This window comes from Crocodylus siamensis, chromosome 2 (genome assembly GCF_052110815.1).
Source record: "Crocodylus siamensis isolate JL-2025a chromosome 2, ASM5211081v1, whole genome shotgun sequence".
Lineage (NCBI taxonomy): Eukaryota > Metazoa > Chordata > Crocodylia > Crocodylidae > Crocodylus > Crocodylus siamensis.
The window spans coordinates 166,476,284-166,492,074 of NC_143396.1; the positions used below are offsets into that span (position 1 = coordinate 166,476,284).

The window sequence follows — 15,791 nt, forward strand, 5'->3', positions numbered from 1 at the left end:
GCTGCCCTTGTTGGGGACTGAAGCCAAGTCCATGGCAGGGGATTTGGGAAGAGGGGGGTGTCAGATGGGTGACCCCCATTGGCTGGCTCTGGCCCTGGCCTGTTAAAGATTAAGAATGATTGATCCCTGGTGTGACTTCCCGTAAATAGGGAGGGCGGGGGCTGCTGGGCTTGTGGGGCTCTAGAGGGACTTTCCAGTTCTGGAGAAATGCCAGGTAGGAAGTGGCCACAGCCTTATCCCCACAGTAACTGGAAGGGTGCCTAATAGATTAAGGACCAGCTCTGGTGGGAGACTTCTGGTCATGCCAACACTTTTTTTTCTAATTGAACATTTTCCATGTTTCAAGCTAACTCAGTTCCAAATCTGTGAGTCAGTCGAGAACCGTAAGTGGCCCTACTACCAGCAAATATCCTCCACCCCACCTGGGGCTTCAGATGTTTCCAAATCCTTTGGCAGACATCCTACGTGCAGGCACAAGCCCAGAGGCTTGGGGTTTGGATGCCCCCGAGTTTAGCCATAAGGCCCCAGAAGCAAGCTAGGGAGGAGTCTCCCATTTCCATACAGTGGGCATAAAGCCAAGATCTTCCCACTGGAAGTGGAAGTGGGAGGTTAACTATACATTACTTCTGCAGGTACTCTCCCATGCCAGGAGAGAGGTTTTCCCTGGGTGCGACTAGGAAAACTGCCTTGGGGGTCACCGTATTTCCTCTGCCAGGTAAGTATGGTCATGTCAACACTCCACAACAATGCACAGGCATTTCAGTGCCCCAGCCAGGGCCCAGTCCTGATTGCCATCACCCCAGCACTGATCAGGAGCTCCCTGAAGGTGACTGGTAAAGAAGAGATTAGGATCTGGCCCTGGTCTTCCACTACTGGGCTCCTTTGAGCGATGTTTAGGGGGTGCACCTGCACCCCCTGAGCTTGGCAGTGCACCCCCTGCAAAAACACCGCTGACACTGCCAGTGGTGCCTGTGGGCAGTCGTCATTCACCACCCCTACTCCTCCTTGCTGCCAGCACTGCCAATGACGTCTGTGGGCAATCGCTGCCAGCGGTATCTGCGGGTGGTTGCCGACTGCCAGTCAGCACTTGCCAGCCCCCACCGCCGCTGACACTGCCACGGCTGCCTGCGGGAGCTCCCCGCTTGCTGCCACCACACCCCCCACTGCCGCCTGCGGGTGGTCACCATGCTCCCCCCAGCCTCTGGGTCCTTGTGGCGTTTATGCTTTGAGCAAGTATGCATGTGGGGCAGGGGTCTGAGGTCTCCATAAGCATTTGGATTCTACCCCATTCTCAGTGATAGTGCCATAGCAAGGGGGCGACTGCCCTGGGTGCTGAAGAGAAGGGACGGCAACAGGTGCTACCTGAGTGGGGCACGGGACAGAGCTGCGAGCAGCCTGTTTGGGGGGGCCGCTGGGAAGGGGGGAGGGTGGCTTCTGCCACTGTGTGCACTCCTGGTCAAGCATGGGGGAGTCGTGTGCCCTCTGGATTTGTGTGTGGGGCGAGGGCAGGCTGCCACTGTGGGCTTTGCCCCAGGTGCCAAATTTTCTTGCCACAGCACTGGTGATAATTTCCCCAACCCTGTGCTCATCCCTTGGCCCATCCCACTCCTTGCTTCTTCAGGGAATCTGATTCAGTCATGCAAGGGTTATCTGGGCCTTGCTGCCAAAACAGGTATCAAAAAAGCTGTAGACAATGAGCCAGGCCAGCTGGATTCTCTACATAGTGTCTTGAGGTACAGGCCTGGCACCAAACCAAACTGTTCTGCTCCTGTCCTGACTAAAAGCTGATAAACTGGGGCATGATTTTGAATCGGGCCTGGAGTCAGGAGTTGACAGGAACTACTGCAAAGGGAAAACAGAATGGGATCAGAATCTGATCCAGGACCTGGTCCGATCCGTAAGGGGACAATGGGCCCAAGTCTCCTTTCTCACCCACCTTGTTACATCAGCATCAGTGTCATCGGCCTCCCTTGTACCTTACCTTGGTGGAGAGGGAGCCTGCTGGGCCCACTGGGGCATTGTGACTGGAGCTTGCAGGAAAGACATCTGGATGAGGCAATCTGAACAGCTTTCTAGAGAAGAGGCATGCAATGAAGGACAATGTCTTTGTAGTTATAGCCCATCCCTCGTGGATTAAAGTAATAGAATGGTACTTATACCAGGAGAGCCATACTGATATAGAACTCTACTCCACCACTGTAACTGTGTCCACGCTGTGGGTTGTATTAGTCTTTTTGGCCATAGACACATGAATGGGACCTGTGGGGTAAATCCCAGCTGCCCCAAGAAAAGAAAAGTTGAGGACACATTACACAGTGACCTGAACCACAATAAATCTGATCTAGCAAAGGATAGCATACCTCAGATCCAAACCAAAGTATTTTCTTCACAGACTAATTGGTTTCTTTCAGGGAAAGCAGTTTGTTTCCAGTTGGCCATGGCTTATTTCTGTCTTGGGCCAACACAATTCATGTAGCTATGACCTCATCATCCTCTACCAGTAGTTATATTGGTACAAAATCTGTGGCTAGAACAGGCCTTGTGAGAAGAAAAAATGATGCTACTGTGACCTTTGTGGGAGACCTGATGAGCTGAGAATGTGCTTGAAATAGCTCATGAGCAGTTTAAGTGAGTGGTGTGCTGTGTAAATGTGTGCTGCAGGTGCGGCATAATCATTCACAATCCACATCAAATATACACCAAGGGACCAGAGTTTGCAGACTTGGACCTCTCTACTCATTTGTGCAAGAGGTGTCCATTAGGGGTTGGATTAAAGCTGCAAAACAAACTTGCTAAGATCTGATGACTATCTTAAAGCCCCCCACTGTTACAGCCAAGTGCAATATCCATCTGAGGAGCTTGCCAAAAATCAGGGTCTTGTGGGATGCTTCTATTTAGAAAAGAAACTGATGACAACTAAGGGTCTTTGATGGAATCGTGTTTATTTATAAAGCTTGGGCAGGAAGTCCTGCTTTCCTGATCACAAGTGGCATCAAGCACCAAGCTAGTATTTCATTAGTCACAGGTATAAAGCCTCTTTCCAGCCAGCACTATGCCCAAAAGCTCTAACTTTCTGTCAGGGTTGTGCCATCTCTCTCTGCCTGCTTTTTGACTTTCTTCTCTCTGTCTGTGTGTGTGTGTGTGTGTGTATGTGTGTGTGTGTGTGTGTGTGAGAGAGAGAGAGAGAAACACACATACACATTCATGTACACAAATAGCTGCAATCCAATGATCATGATCATGGATCTAGTTGTGATCATGATCTTCAAATACGTTTGGGCAGATCTAGGATTCTGGAAAGAGGGGTGAAGATGGTATGGCACATCATCATCACGTGTAGCACAGTGTACACTTTCCTCCAGTTAAAGAGAACCTGGAAGGTTTACTAATATGCTAGGGGCCTGGTGCTATATTATTGAGTTCAAGATCAAAGCTAAAACAATATACCTTTACTGGAACACGCGCTCATTTGCTAGATAATATATTGAACTAAAAAAACAAAACTAGGCAACAGCAAAAAAGAGTCAAATGATCGTGTCATGAATCCTATTGTTATTATTATTAAATGTACATCTCTTATTCAGATTGATGAAACAAAATCTAATTTTCTGGAGTTCCTTGACAGTGCTTCCAATACTTCACGGCAAGCCATTTCTACACCCCAGTTAACAGCACCACACGAGTGAAGGTTTTGAGCTAGAGCTGAGAACAGTCTGCAGGGCTGTGAACTAGGAGAGAAAGAGATTACCAGGAGTGGCTGGCCCTGCTATGTGTTCAAATGAAAGCTGGACAGCAACCGCTATCCAGGTCTTACACGCTTTCAAGCCTTAACTTGACAGCTGGTTGGCTCTTTTTATAGCTGGATTGTCATTTTAATTCTGTGATGATTACTTTGCAGGTGTGGCCAAGCTAAATTTACTGTGCTATTCACCTGTTAATTGTGTAATACATGTGTCAAGTGTGGTAGGGGCCATGATTTAGCAGGCAGCAGGAGAAAGGGCAGTTTGAACAGTGCAACATCAAGACCATTTAAAAGGAGAAGAGGCTGGTCAGCACTTGTGGAGCAGAGAGGCCACTGGGAATCACGGAGGGGATAAGGAGCTACAGGGCCATGGGTGACTGGTTCCGCCTTAGTCAGGGCCCCCCCTACGGCCAGTCTCGACAACCCGGAGGGATCCCCCCATGGCTGATCCTGCTGCCCAGGGTGGGGGGGTCCCCTCTTGCTGCTGATCCCGTGACGGCCAACTGCTGTGGCTGATCGGTGCAGCTGCTTCTGGGGGTGGCTGCAGCAATTGGCCAGTGCTTGCTGCGGGGCACCTGTGCTCCTGCATGACCCCCTGCCCATCGTTTAAGCGGTGAGTGTGGCTGGTGCTCTCAGGGGGTGCACATGCATCCCCATGCAACCCCTCCATGTCACCAGTGTACAGGGGTGGGCAAAATGCGTCCTGCAGGCTGGATGCAGCCCATGGGGCCCCTACAAAATTTAGAAAATTCATATTTATCTGCCCTGGCTGTCTGTCATGCATACCTTGACGGCTTTCCAAAACTCAGTCAGCAGCCCTCCGCCTGAAATAATTGCCCACCTCGGAGCTATGAATAGACGAAGGGGCTGCGCTACCAAACTTGGATCAACAACCTCTAACAATGGATTCTTCTTGAAAGGAGCAGGCGCGGGGCCTACCCCGCGCGCTGGGGGCCAGGGCCGGTGGGCCGCGGCTGCCCGCTGACGTTCACGAACGGGTCCCGGCGCAGGACGGCTGGAGAAGCGCTGCTCCCGGCCGAGAAGACGTGCCCGAAACGAGACCTCCTGGGTCCGAAACGACGCCTTTGACGAGACCAGCCGGGAACAGGCGAGCACTGTCCTCTCCTGCCCCAGTCCAAGGCCCGCGGCGGTGCGGCTGGGCGCGAGCTGGTGCCCTGCCCGGCCGGTGCCAGCGGGAGGGGGCCGGCAGCGGGGCCGGGAGCGCCGCCCCGGGGGCGGGTCCGCTCCGCTCAGCTCCGGCAGACGGGCCGCTCCGGGCGCCGGGTCGGGTCGGGCCGGGCCGGGCCGGGCCGCCGCGGCTAGGGAAGATGACTGCCAGCCGCAGAGTCGGGAAGGTACCGCTGGAGCTCCGCGCCCGGGCAGCCCGGCGAGGCGGCCGCTTGGGGGGGCGGAAACCCGAGCCGGGCCGGGCCCGGGGCCGGGGCTGAGGGGACGCGGGGCCGGGCGGGCGCTTTCGCTTTCGGTTCCCGCGCCTGGGCGTCCCCGCGCTGCTGCTCGGCAGTGGCCGAGGCGGGGGAGGGGGCGCTTGGCCCGGCCCGGCGCGGCCCCTCACCGCCTCCCCTCATGGCCGGGCGGCTGGGGCAGCACAGGGCACCCCGGGGCCCCCTGCACGGCTCCCGGGGGCGGCGTGTCCTCCCTCGCGGCTCTGCCCCGGGCTTTCGGGTGCAGGCCTGTTCCTTACCAGCCGGCCTAGGCCGCCAGCAATGCGCCCCCCTCAGCCAGGGAGGCTGCTGGGTGCCCAAGAAAGCCCTTGGGACAACAAGAGGGAGAGCAGGGAGCAAAGGTCGCAGGGTGATAACAAGGGCTGGGGAGCAGCAGCCAGCGCCCACTGCCCCTTGAACGTCTCCGAGGGGCCTGTGGGTGCTACCTGGTGAAACTGCCCCAGGCTCAGGAAGTGAGTCTGTAGAGGCACAGATAGGAGCCCTGTGCAAGAGGGGCCTGGGCTTGACAGGTGGGGCTGGTTGAGACCTGATGGACCCACCCGGCCCCCCGCAGCCTCCCTGTAATTGGGAGAATATGGTAGGGCTGCACACGCTACGGTGGGCATGGGGTGGGAGGGCTAAGGCAGCGCTGGACAGGCACAGGTGGGTGGCTTCTGGGGGCAGTGGGCCATGGTCCCTGATTGGTCTGTGTTTGCTGTGGCAGGAGCTGGATGAGATGAAGAGATCGGGGTCCCGCTGCCTGCAGGACATTGAGGTGGATGACACCAACGTGCTCTTGTGGAAGGGGCTCCTGGTGCCGGTGAGCATGGGGGGATCTGAACAAGGGGAGGATTGCTCTCGGGGGTCTTGGCTAGTGTGAAAGCGGAGGAGTCCTTTGGAGTCTAATGCCTCAAGGGCCCCTTGGGGCTGGATGGCACTCTGTAACTCCCCTCCCCGCTCTCCTGACCCACATCTAGGACAGCCCTCCCTACAACAAAGGTGCGTTCCGGATCGAGATCAGCTTCCCCCCTGAGTACCCCTTCAAGCCCCCCAAGATCACCTTCAAGACCAAAATCTACCATCCCAACGTGGATGAGAAGGGCCAGGTCTGCCTGCCCATCATCAGCGCTGAGAACTGGAAGCCTGCCACCAAGACAGACCAAGGTACATGCTCTCCCCTGGCCCCTGCTCACTCTAGCCTTCCTGGAGCTCGACAGGGGTCAGTGGGGTGTGCAGGGCCTGCAGGCATTCATTTGTTGTTTAGTGCCTGGGAACAGGGGTGGGCGGGGTGGTTTGGGGCAGTAGCATAACTAGGGGTGGGTGAGTGTGGCACTAACCAGAGGTGCCAGAATCACCTCTCACCCCCATGGAGTCCAGGTCCTGACAGGAAGAGCAGCCCTACAGCATGTTCTTGCAGCAGCAGCCTGGTGCATGGTCTCCCTGCCCACGGGTTTTGTCTAGGGCACCAACCCTGTTTACTGCACTTCTGGTTTGGGGCAAGTGCCCCTGCCCCCTCACACTACATTGACCCCCCTGGTGCTTTTGGCAGTGATCCAGGCCCTGATCTCTCTGGTGAACAAGCCTGAACCAGACCACCCACTGCGTGCTGACCTGGCCGATGAGTTCACCCAGGACCCCAAGCGCTTCATGCGCAACGCTGAGGACCACACTCGCAAGTTCAGTGAGAAGAGACCGGGCGAATGACACCCCCTCTCTACCGCCTCCCGCCATCCTGCTCTGCTCTCTCCTGCCTGTGCCTACTCCCTCTTGGGCAGGGGCAGGATACCTCCACATATGCACTGAGACAGGTGGCAGGATGCACTCTCTGGAGCTTTGCAGCATGTCCCTTGCCCTTGACTGGAGGGAAGGGCTGCCGATGCCTCGACTTCACTGCAGACCCTATGCCTGGAGAGGAGCCGGGGCCCTACCCCATGGTGCCCCTCTCCCTGCACCAGTTGACTGTCTGTCCCCTCTTTGCTGAGGACTCCTCTCTTCTTCCCCAGCTCTGATGGGGACACTGGGGTCTCCCTTCTGGCACCAGAACTTTAAGCCACGAATCCTCTTTTCCATGTTGATTGTTTAGGGTTTATATGTGTGGGGCTTTGTGTTTGTCTGTCTGTCTGCTTGGCACTTTAAGATCTGAGCTGCAGAAATCTGGGGGTGGTGGAGCAGGCAGCTTTCATGGCTCAGACTGGCCTAATAATTGAGACCTGACAAGACAGGAAGCAAGGAGAACCTGGAGGGACCCACAGCAGGAAGTGACCTTGGGGAGACCTGGGGACTAGGCACTGAGGAAGGTGGTATGAAGAGACTGAGGTCAGGCCAGCTGTGCCCACTCTGACAAGGAGAGCAGTGCTGAGCTAGGGAGTTTGGTGGAAGACCTCCATCTTTTTTTAAACTCTCCTTTTCCTGTATGGGGTGGGTTTTCCTCATTGTGAGCACACGTTAAGTAGCTGTTTATTTTTGCCAATAAAAGCAGACCATGATCTCTGAGTTCCACGTGTGTCACGCCAATGTGGCTTCTCTCTTGGCGGGGGTCTGGGGTGGGTTCAAAGCAGAGGGTGTTGGGAGTCCCACCTGCTGCATTGGAGATGATGTCAAAGCACAAGCTCCCAGGGTTGGACTATTCCCAACCCCTATGCCAGCCTCTGTCCTCAGTCGTGGCTTCAGGCTGGTAGTGCAGGGGTGAAGGACTTTGATACCAGTGGGCAGGTACAGCCTCTTGCTTTTGAGGCTGGCTTTTGGAGGTGCTCCTTTTCTTCTGTACCAAACAGAACTGAGGCTGTGCCGGCAGGGGGCAGCACCAGCCCTTCTCACTTCCCCTCCCACCCTCCTTCCGCAGCCCTACATACTGGTAGGGAGGAGGCCCAGGATCTTCAACAGGCTGGCTTGGAAACAGGCAACAGGATGACAGGGCACTAATGCAGTCCTTAAACTTCAGCACAGATGTGCCTTTCTGTAGGAGGCACTCTGCTCTTTTACTGCCTGGATGGTCACGCCCATCTGACTGCAGGGAAGGGATGTGGCTGCAGGATGTGTAGGCAGAGCCTTCCGTATGCCCCTGATCAACTGACTCCAAGGACTGCACAGCAGCTACTTGAGCTCAGAGTAGACCTGCTTTAATGCCTTGAAGACATGCACACACTAGCTGTGGTTATGCACCTGCTGCAGACATAGCAAACAGATGCTTGGAGAGGGCTCCCAGGGGAGGAGATGCATGTGGTGCTGAGGAGGAGCACACATCCAGCTGGCCAAGGGGAGAGTGACATCTGTAGGGCACAGGGTGTTCAGCTTCAGGGGCAGGAGGACTGCTTAGTATGGTCCCTGCCAGCTGCTACCATCCCAGCTGCTTTGGGGCACTCATGGGAAACTTGCTGTGCCTGCCACCGGCTACTTCCTGGACTTGGCAGGCAGAGGCAGGGGCAGTCCAAATGATCTGCCAGTCTAGAGGGGTCTGCACAGCATTAGGCTTAAATTGGGGTTGTTGGGCATCTGCAGGTCTTCCCCACCTCTGTAACAGACTGTCCTGGTATCTAGTAACTCCAACCCTCACACTGAAAGCAAAGCCAGGCTCATAAACACCTGGGACCCATAGTGATGCCCACACTCCCATCACTGGACCAGGGTTGTAGAAGCAACAGCACTTGGTGGGGGGGCTCAGGGTCCTAGCAGAACTGGGATGGCAGCAGCATCCCCCTATTCCTGAGCCTCTCACCCAGTCTGCTCTGTATTAGCAGGAAGAGCCTCTCCACCTCCTGGGGCAGGAGGATGCTGCTGTAGGAGACCTAGCAGACAAAGCCACAGCCCAGTAGCCCCCCCAGGCTGCAGTTGTCCTTGGCAGACGGGGCAGAGGCTTTGTACTTGGGAATGTGGGAACACCCTCCTCCCCATGCCTGTGGGCAGTCTCTGTAGGTGCTGGCTCTCTCCCCTTCCTCAGTGTGGGCCCTGCCCTGCTTCACCGCTTCTTGGTCTTCACCAGCCCCTTGTTCACCAGGCTACGGTACAGCTCCTGGAGATAGGTGTAGACACACTTGGAGTCGGGCACACTCATGCGCACCATGTCATCCACCTCCAACAGCGGGGCACAGTCGGCATGCTTCCTGTGGGCAGAAAGGGCAGGCACTCATATCCTTTACCCCAACCTGGTTCCTCTGCCTATTGGTGCCAGCCAATATGGATGGCTCACTCCACCCCCTGTTGTGGACCCGTTCCCAGGAGCCTGAACACCAGGGCCCAGGGCTGTGGCTTGGGGCATGTCCCTCTGAGCAGGAGGCAATGGGCAGGATGCCTGGGAGAAGGAGGGCTCAGCCAGGCCACTCAGTGCAGTCTGGAGGACACTTCCCAGGAGCTGTCTGGTGCTTTATCAGCTTTGCTGGTCACCCCTGGATGTCCTGGTCTCACCATGGCATGGGCAGGTCTGGCCCCGGGGCTGGGCCCATGCTCTCGGGCTGGCTGGGAAGGAAGCAGCTGTGCCTCGTGGCTCTTGTGAGTTTGCCAGCTCATAGGGAGAGCAGCCAAGCCACAAAAGGAACACCCTGCTAATCATCTAATGAGCTAATTAGTGCAGTTGCAGCAAGAGGGCCTTCTGGCAACAAGAGCTTTGCCAGGCTCTTCCTCACAGCATTGTGGGATGGCATGTGCCCTCTGCCCTTGCAACTTCCCCTAGTAGGCAGGGCAGGCCCCCTACTGGGGAAGGTTGGACTGGGCAGTTCCAGGCTCTGCCCCCTGTTGCCCCTGCCTCTGAGGGGCTCAGCTCTTGACTCAGATGTGGCTCATAGAGGACCTCCAGGTGGGCACTCACTCAGCGGTGGCAAAGGCCAAGGTGAAGTTTTCCCTGCGGTTCTCAGGCGTGAGGGCCGCATAGTCAAAGGCATCAGGGAAGAACTTGTGCACCAGGGCACAGAAGGCCAAGCCGCTGCTCCAGCTGGAGGAGAAGTTCACGATGTCCACATGCTGGGGTGGGCATGGGCATGGAGAAGGGAATGGAAGAGAGGGAAAAGTGGTCAGACTATGAGTACTCATTGTACTATCCTCCTCACTCTGCTCCCACACCTACCCCTTGACATCACTCCTGCAGGCCCAGGAGGAGCCTAAGCCTGACCAGGACAGCTGGTGGTCTGTTCTCCGGTTGGTACCCATGGCTCATGGCAGACACTATTTTGCCCTGGCATCCATCCACAGCCAGAGGGGAGAGGGGGCAGCAGAGCAGCCGGCCAGGGGCTGTGTCGTGCCAGTGCCTGGTGGCCCAGTCTGTTGGGTTTCAGGCACTTTCCTCCTGCATCTGCATACCTCCAGCACACCACCTGGGCCAGGTCTGGGCAGTGGCTGTGGGGACAGGGGGTCATCAGGCTGTGCCATACTGGCTGGCATTATAGTGGTCATGCTCCTGCTGATGTGGGCACCATTTCCTGCCTCAGCCCCTTGGTTGCCCCTTGCTCCCCTGCCAGGATGTGGAAGAGACTGGCCCATTTCACCCCATGCTGCCTGCTAGGTACCATCCTCACCTCCCCAGCCCCTCACCTCATAGCCACGGGTCTTTGCGCGACACCACTCCAGCAGCATGTTCTTGATGGCATTGGTACCCCCCGTCCGCTTGATATTTGGGGCAGGACCACTGGCTGCCCTGGAGGGGAGGGATGGGAAAAGAAATCCCCCTGACCTTCTAAAATGGTCTCAGAGCTAGCATAGGGACAGGCTTTTCTCCTGTACTCCTCCAGCCTAGAGAAGACCCTCCCTCCACCTCTGTCTCACCAAGGTCAAGTGGGACTAGGAGGGGCCTGGCCATGGAAGAGCCCACCCAGGTGCTGGAAGTGGTACTGTATTATCCCATACCTGGGAGGGTACCCCTGCCAGACTCCACCCCCCGCCCCAAGTCCTCTGTGGAGTTATGGTGCTGTAAGGGGGGATCCCAAGTACTTTGTCCCAATGCCTTATAGCAGGGTGGCCTGCTGGCAAATCATTCCCTATATCCCGCCCCCGATAATCCTGGAGGGGCTGGAAGTGGTCCAAGGGTCACGAAGAGGTGCCGCACCCCCCAAACTTCTCCACAATGGCCTTGCGGGACTGAGCCCTGGGGCCCAGGCGGGGCCGAGTCAGTTCCCTCCGATCCAGTGCTGGCCGCTTCGGTTTCTCCTTGGGAGGTGCTGCTCCCTCAGGTGTGGGGCTCTGCTCCCTGGGCTGCTGCGTTGCCTCACCAGGGCTGGGGAGAAAGTGAGGGCATGTCAGAGAGGGGGGCCATGGAGCAAGGGCACCACGCTGGAGAGACCACCCAGTGCCCCCCACTCCAGCTGTGTGCCTGACCCTATCCTGGCATTAGGGGCAGCTGTGCAGCAATGGATACCAGCCCCTTGCCCTGGCTGTGCACCAGCACCAGCCTACAGCCAAGGGGCACTGTGCTGCTAGAAGGACCATGCCTGAACCTTGGCTCTGCACTGTTCCCCAGCCTAGCCAAGGGATACTGTGTGGCAGTTACCATCTTCTCACCCTAGCTGTCTGCCAGCTCCCAGCTCAGGACTAGCAAGGCTGCATAGGGACACCATCCTGAGCTGCACACCATGTTGCTGTCCCCAAACTGCAGCCTGGCACTTGGGATGCTGCCCATGCCCCAGCGGCCGACCCAGGCAGTGCAACAGCCTCAACTCCCCAGCCTGGCACTAGGGGCCCTGTGTCTTATGGGGACACTAGGTGTAGTCCCAGGCTGTATGCCAGCTCCAATACTGCAGCCTGGCACTAGGGGGCGATGTGCTGCACAGCCCCCCCCTCCCCCCCTCAATATGCAAGGCATGTACCAGCCCTAAGGTCCAAGCTGACATGGGATGATGGGTACACTCACCTGGCACTGCCCTCTTGGCCCTTGGAAGCATCTTCTAGAAGGAATTTAGAGAGTTAAAAACAGATCAAGACATCACCCACAATGGGATTAACCGGGAACCGGAGCTGGGGCTTGTGGGGGGAGGTGAGGGGGGGGGTGTGTGCTGGAAGTGACCCTGTGTGGGGGGAGAGAGGGGAGGGGGGTTGTGTAGGCTGATTGTTCCCTTCCATGCACACTGGATATCTTGTCCATCCCTCACCCCTGTCCCCTATCCCCATTGTCCTTACCTGACTGTGAGCCCCCTGTGTCCTGGGCGAAGACAGTGCTGCCTGTGGGGCTTGCTGGCCCCTGATCAGGGGAGCTGGGTGCAAACTCAGGCCAGTACTCCTCCTCTTCCCCCAGGTCTGGGGACAGTGGCTCCTCTGAAGTGCTGGCAGTGCGCTCCTGGGGTAGCAGAAGGGTAAAGCCTTTATGGGACCATCCTCACCCCCACAGCTCGGGACTCCTACGTCTGCTCAGCCATCACCATCACCCCCAGTTGTTTCTCTAGGACAGAGGTCCGCAAACTGTGGTATGTGTACCCCTGTGGGTACACAAGACACTTCTGGGGGGAACATGAGAGAAATTGTGTCATATACCTGTAGCTGGTGAATCTGGAAGGGGGTATGCAATAAGAAAAAGTTTGGGAACATCTTTTCGAGGAGGGTTCCTGACTTTCCTGGCAGGGAGATTTACTCCAAAACCCTGGCACCACAAGTGGGGCAGCATCCCTGCCCCCTACCCCCTGCTCAGTGTTCCTCACACACCAGTATGCGAGCTGCACATGACTCCCAGTTGGGAGATGCATAGGTACAGGCAGCACCTCCAGGTCACGCTTGGCCCTGGTGAGGTGGGGGCAGCTGACACAGGAGGACCACTCACCTCTTTGCCTGGGGCTCCAGCCCCACGCTCTTCAGCCACCTCCTTTTCTGGTTTGGTCCCAGCTGCTTCCTCCTGGGGTTCAGCCCCAGACACTCCTACTCCTGCTGTCTCCACTGCTTTGGAGCCCACATCTGCCTCTGCTCTCACCTCAGCCTCAGGTCCTCCCACCCCACTGCCCCTCTTGGCCTCACTCCCAGCATCCTCTACTACTGCCCCACTGCCCCCCTTGGCCTCACTCCCAGCATCCTCTACTACTGCCCCACTGCCCCCCTTGGCCTCACTCCCAGCATCCTCAACTACTGCCCCACTGCCCCCCTTGGCCTCACTCCCAGCATCCTCTACTACTGCCCCACTGCCCCCCTTGGCCTCACTCCCAGCATCCTCAACTACTGCCCCACTGCCCCCCTTGGCCTCACTTCCAGCATCCTCAACTACTGCTCCACTGCCCCCCTTGGCCTCACTCCCAGCATCCTCTACTACTGCCCCACTGCTCCCTTTGGCCTCGCTCCCATGATCCCCTGCTCCCCCCAGCCCTTTGTCCCCCAGTGCTGCCTCTCTGGCTTGCATCCCTGCTGTCCCTTCCACAGTCTCTCCTGCCGTGCCATCAGCCTCCAAGGGCCTGGGCTGCTCTGTTGCTGGTGTGGGGAGGGGCGCAGCTTCCTGTGGCTCCATCTCTGCAAGGAGGCCAAAGGTAGGAGGGTCAGATTTAAGCTGTGCAAAGAATACCGTCCAGCCTGCCGAGAGCCCTGTGCTCATCTGCAAATTGCCCCTCATGGCCTCTACTTACCTTGGCCACACTATTGCCAAGTCTAGGAAGAGAGGGTGGTGGTGGTGGTGATGGGGGATGTAAACAGGAAGCAGGAGCAAGGTGAGGAATATTAACCCTTTCCCAACAGGCTAGAATCTGGCCCTTTAAGGCAGGGGGCAGCACCAGACCCTCCTGCTTCCTAGTAAACAAACCCCAAATACCCATGACTGGATCAGGCCAGTGACTCAAGCACTAAAACCTGCACCAGGTGGGGGTGGGGAGAGAAGCATGGGTGCTGCGGGAGGGGGGAGTGCATGAGTGCCAGCACCAGCTAAATATACCCCTGCCTCTCGCTGTGGGGCCCCCTTGGCAAAGCTGTGGTCACCAACCTGGTCCCCCATTCAAGCACCCTCACCCCATGTTGGGTGTTCAGCCAAGCATAGTCCTGCACTCATGACCCACTCCTGACTCTGCTGGTGCTCCTCACTCCTGACCCACAGCCCCCTTCTAGCACAGCCTTGGGGTCCTCTCAGCTCTGCCAGAGCTCCTCACTCCCACCACACAGCCCACCCGCCATCCCAACCCTGAGCTTTTATAGCCTTGTATCCCCCAGGGCCTGGCACAGGTACTGTGGGGGTAAGTACAGGAATTGCCACGGGGTCTTCAGCAGGATAGCAGTCTGTGGAGGGGGGAGGGGGGGTCTAGCCTGATCCATTGGTGTCTGCTGGGGGCAAGCTGGTGCCAGACCCTCTGTGACCCCTCCCACATCTCTGGGTTTCTGCTGGTGCCTGACCCCCTGGGCTGGCAAGAAATGGTGGGCTGAGGCTGCACCTACCTGCTGGCTGCTTCCTAGGGGTTGTGGGCTCACTGTGGGCTGCAACTGTCAGCCTAGCTCATTGTATCACTGCCCTTGGCATGCCCCCCTGCCCCCCTCCCGCCAGGGGATCCTATTTTTATCAGGAGAAACACATGGCACTTTCCTTCAGCTGCCCCCCATACCCCTCCCCTCCTCTGCTGCCCTTGCATGAGCATACACAGATCTCCTCCTGCACCAGCATGCTGCCCTCACCAGCCCCCCAGCCCCTGGTACTGAGACCCCAGTGCTCCCCTGCAAGCCCCACAGTCCCCACAGAATGCCCTAGTTCTCTCACACCATGACTTCTCTGCACTGACCTCTCCACTGCCAGCCATACCACCCCGACCCCTCCATGCTCCACATGTCCTTACATACACAGGAGGCCGACAGAACCCCTCCACTGCCCCCAGACTCCTCACAACACCCCACTGTCCTCTCCTCACACACAGAGCACCCTAACACCCCCACACATAACCACTCCACTGCCTCTGACAGCCCTCCACCACCACTCTGTGGAGCCCTCCAACTCCCTTGCAGCTCTTTGAAAACCTCCTCAGCCACTCTGAACACAAACACTCCCCATCAGTTCCTTCCCCCAAACATCTCTACTACCTAGAGAGCCTCCCTTTCCACTGCCCTCTGTAGACAGACCCCTCACCTCCCCATGCATGCAGACCCACTGCTACCCCCACACACAGACCTCCCCCATTCACTGTTCTCTGTTCACACATAGATCCCATCTCCCTTCCCCATGCACAATTCTATATGTGCCTACAGGGTTGTTGGTTGTAGCCGTGTTGGTCTAAGGACATAGGCAGGCAAGGCCTCTTTGGGTAAACATCTTTTATTAGACCAACTAAATAGTTGGGAAAAAGCTCTTTGCAAGCTTGTGGGCACAAGCACCCCTTTTTAGGCATTGGGAGACTCTGCTGCTGTTAAGTGTTATTTAAGGTAGAAAAGAAGCTAAAGTCTAACAAGAAGTCTATGAAAATGCAAATGAGTGGAAGTATAGAAGACATTTACAGATTCACAGAAGTTTAGGGGTTGGAAGGGACCTCATGAGATTGAGTCCAGCTCCCCTGCTTTGGGTGGTAAAGACTGCTGGGCTCAAATAACTCCAGCAAGGTCTTGGGTACAGATGAGGGGTGAGGAGGGAGGGAAACGTGTGAAGAAAAGCAAGTGGTCCTCTTGAGGCAGTGGTCATCTGGTGTATCAGATGTCAGGAAGGTTGTGATGTGTCATAAATCCAGTGTCTATAAGTCCATGATTTT

At 56.8% G+C, this 15,791-nt stretch overlaps 2 protein-coding genes across 6 annotated transcripts; one reads left to right on the forward strand and one right to left on the reverse strand.

Moving 5' to 3' along the window:
- The first annotated feature begins 4,708 nt into the window (after positions 1–4,708).
- On the forward strand, positions 4,709–7,677 carry UBE2L6 (ubiquitin conjugating enzyme E2 L6). 2 transcript variants are annotated; one of them, XM_090032127.1, is made up of 4 exons: positions 4,709–4,850; positions 5,909–6,004; positions 6,162–6,348; positions 6,734–7,677. In XM_090032127.1, exons 2-4 carry the CDS (start codon positions 5,921–5,923, stop codon positions 6,886–6,888), a joined length of 426 nt encoding a protein of 141 aa, XP_089888253.1. In that variant the 5' UTR covers positions 4,709–4,850; positions 5,909–5,920; the 3' UTR covers positions 6,889–7,677. The 2 variants fall into 2 exon arrangements, with proteins under 2 accessions (XP_089888253.1, XP_089888252.1); XM_090032126.1 differs by lacking the exon at positions 4,709–4,850 and adding an exon at positions 4,890–5,097.
- Positions 7,678–8,287: 610 nt separating this feature from the next.
- On the reverse strand, positions 8,288–14,561 carry SMTNL1 (smoothelin like 1). 4 transcript variants are annotated; one of them, XM_090032123.1, is made up of 8 exons: positions 14,500–14,560; positions 12,917–13,590; positions 12,283–12,439; positions 12,017–12,047; positions 11,216–11,383; positions 10,705–10,807; positions 9,986–10,137; positions 8,288–9,284 (listed from the first exon to the last, which is right to left on the reverse strand). In XM_090032123.1, exons 2-8 carry the CDS (start codon positions 13,586–13,588, stop codon positions 9,140–9,142), a joined length of 1,428 nt encoding a protein of 475 aa, XP_089888249.1. In that variant the 5' UTR covers positions 13,589–13,590; positions 14,500–14,560; the 3' UTR covers positions 8,288–9,139. The 4 variants fall into 4 exon arrangements, with proteins under 4 accessions (XP_089888249.1, XP_089888248.1, XP_089888251.1 ...); XM_090032122.1 differs by having other exon boundaries at positions 12,017–12,050; XM_090032125.1 differs by lacking the exon at positions 9,986–10,137 and having other exon boundaries at positions 12,017–12,050; positions 14,500–14,561.
- Positions 14,562–15,791: the final 1,230 nt, after the last annotated feature.

Coding starts and splice junctions, on each gene's coding strand:
- UBE2L6 (XM_090032126.1), top strand. CDS start 5,071: ATGACTGCCAGCCGCAGAGTCGGGAAG. Junction 6,005..6,161: donor GGAAGGGGCTCCTGGTGCCG/GTGAGCATGGGG, acceptor ACCCACATCTAG/GACAGCCCTCCCTACAACAA. Junction 6,349..6,733: donor TGCCACCAAGACAGACCAAG/GTACATGCTCTC, acceptor TGCTTTTGGCAG/TGATCCAGGCCCTGATCTCT.
- SMTNL1 (XM_090032122.1), bottom strand. CDS start 13,588: ATGGAGCCACAGGAAGCTGCGCCCCTCCCCACACCAGCAACAGAGCAG. Junction 12,051..12,282: donor CACAGGGGGCTCACAGTCAG/GTAAGGACAATG, acceptor AATTCCTTCTAG/AAGATGCTTCCAAGGGCCAA. Junction 9,285..9,985: donor TTGGCCTTTGCCACCGCTGA/GTGAGTGCCCAC, acceptor TTCTGCCCACAG/GAAGCATGCCGACTGTGCCC.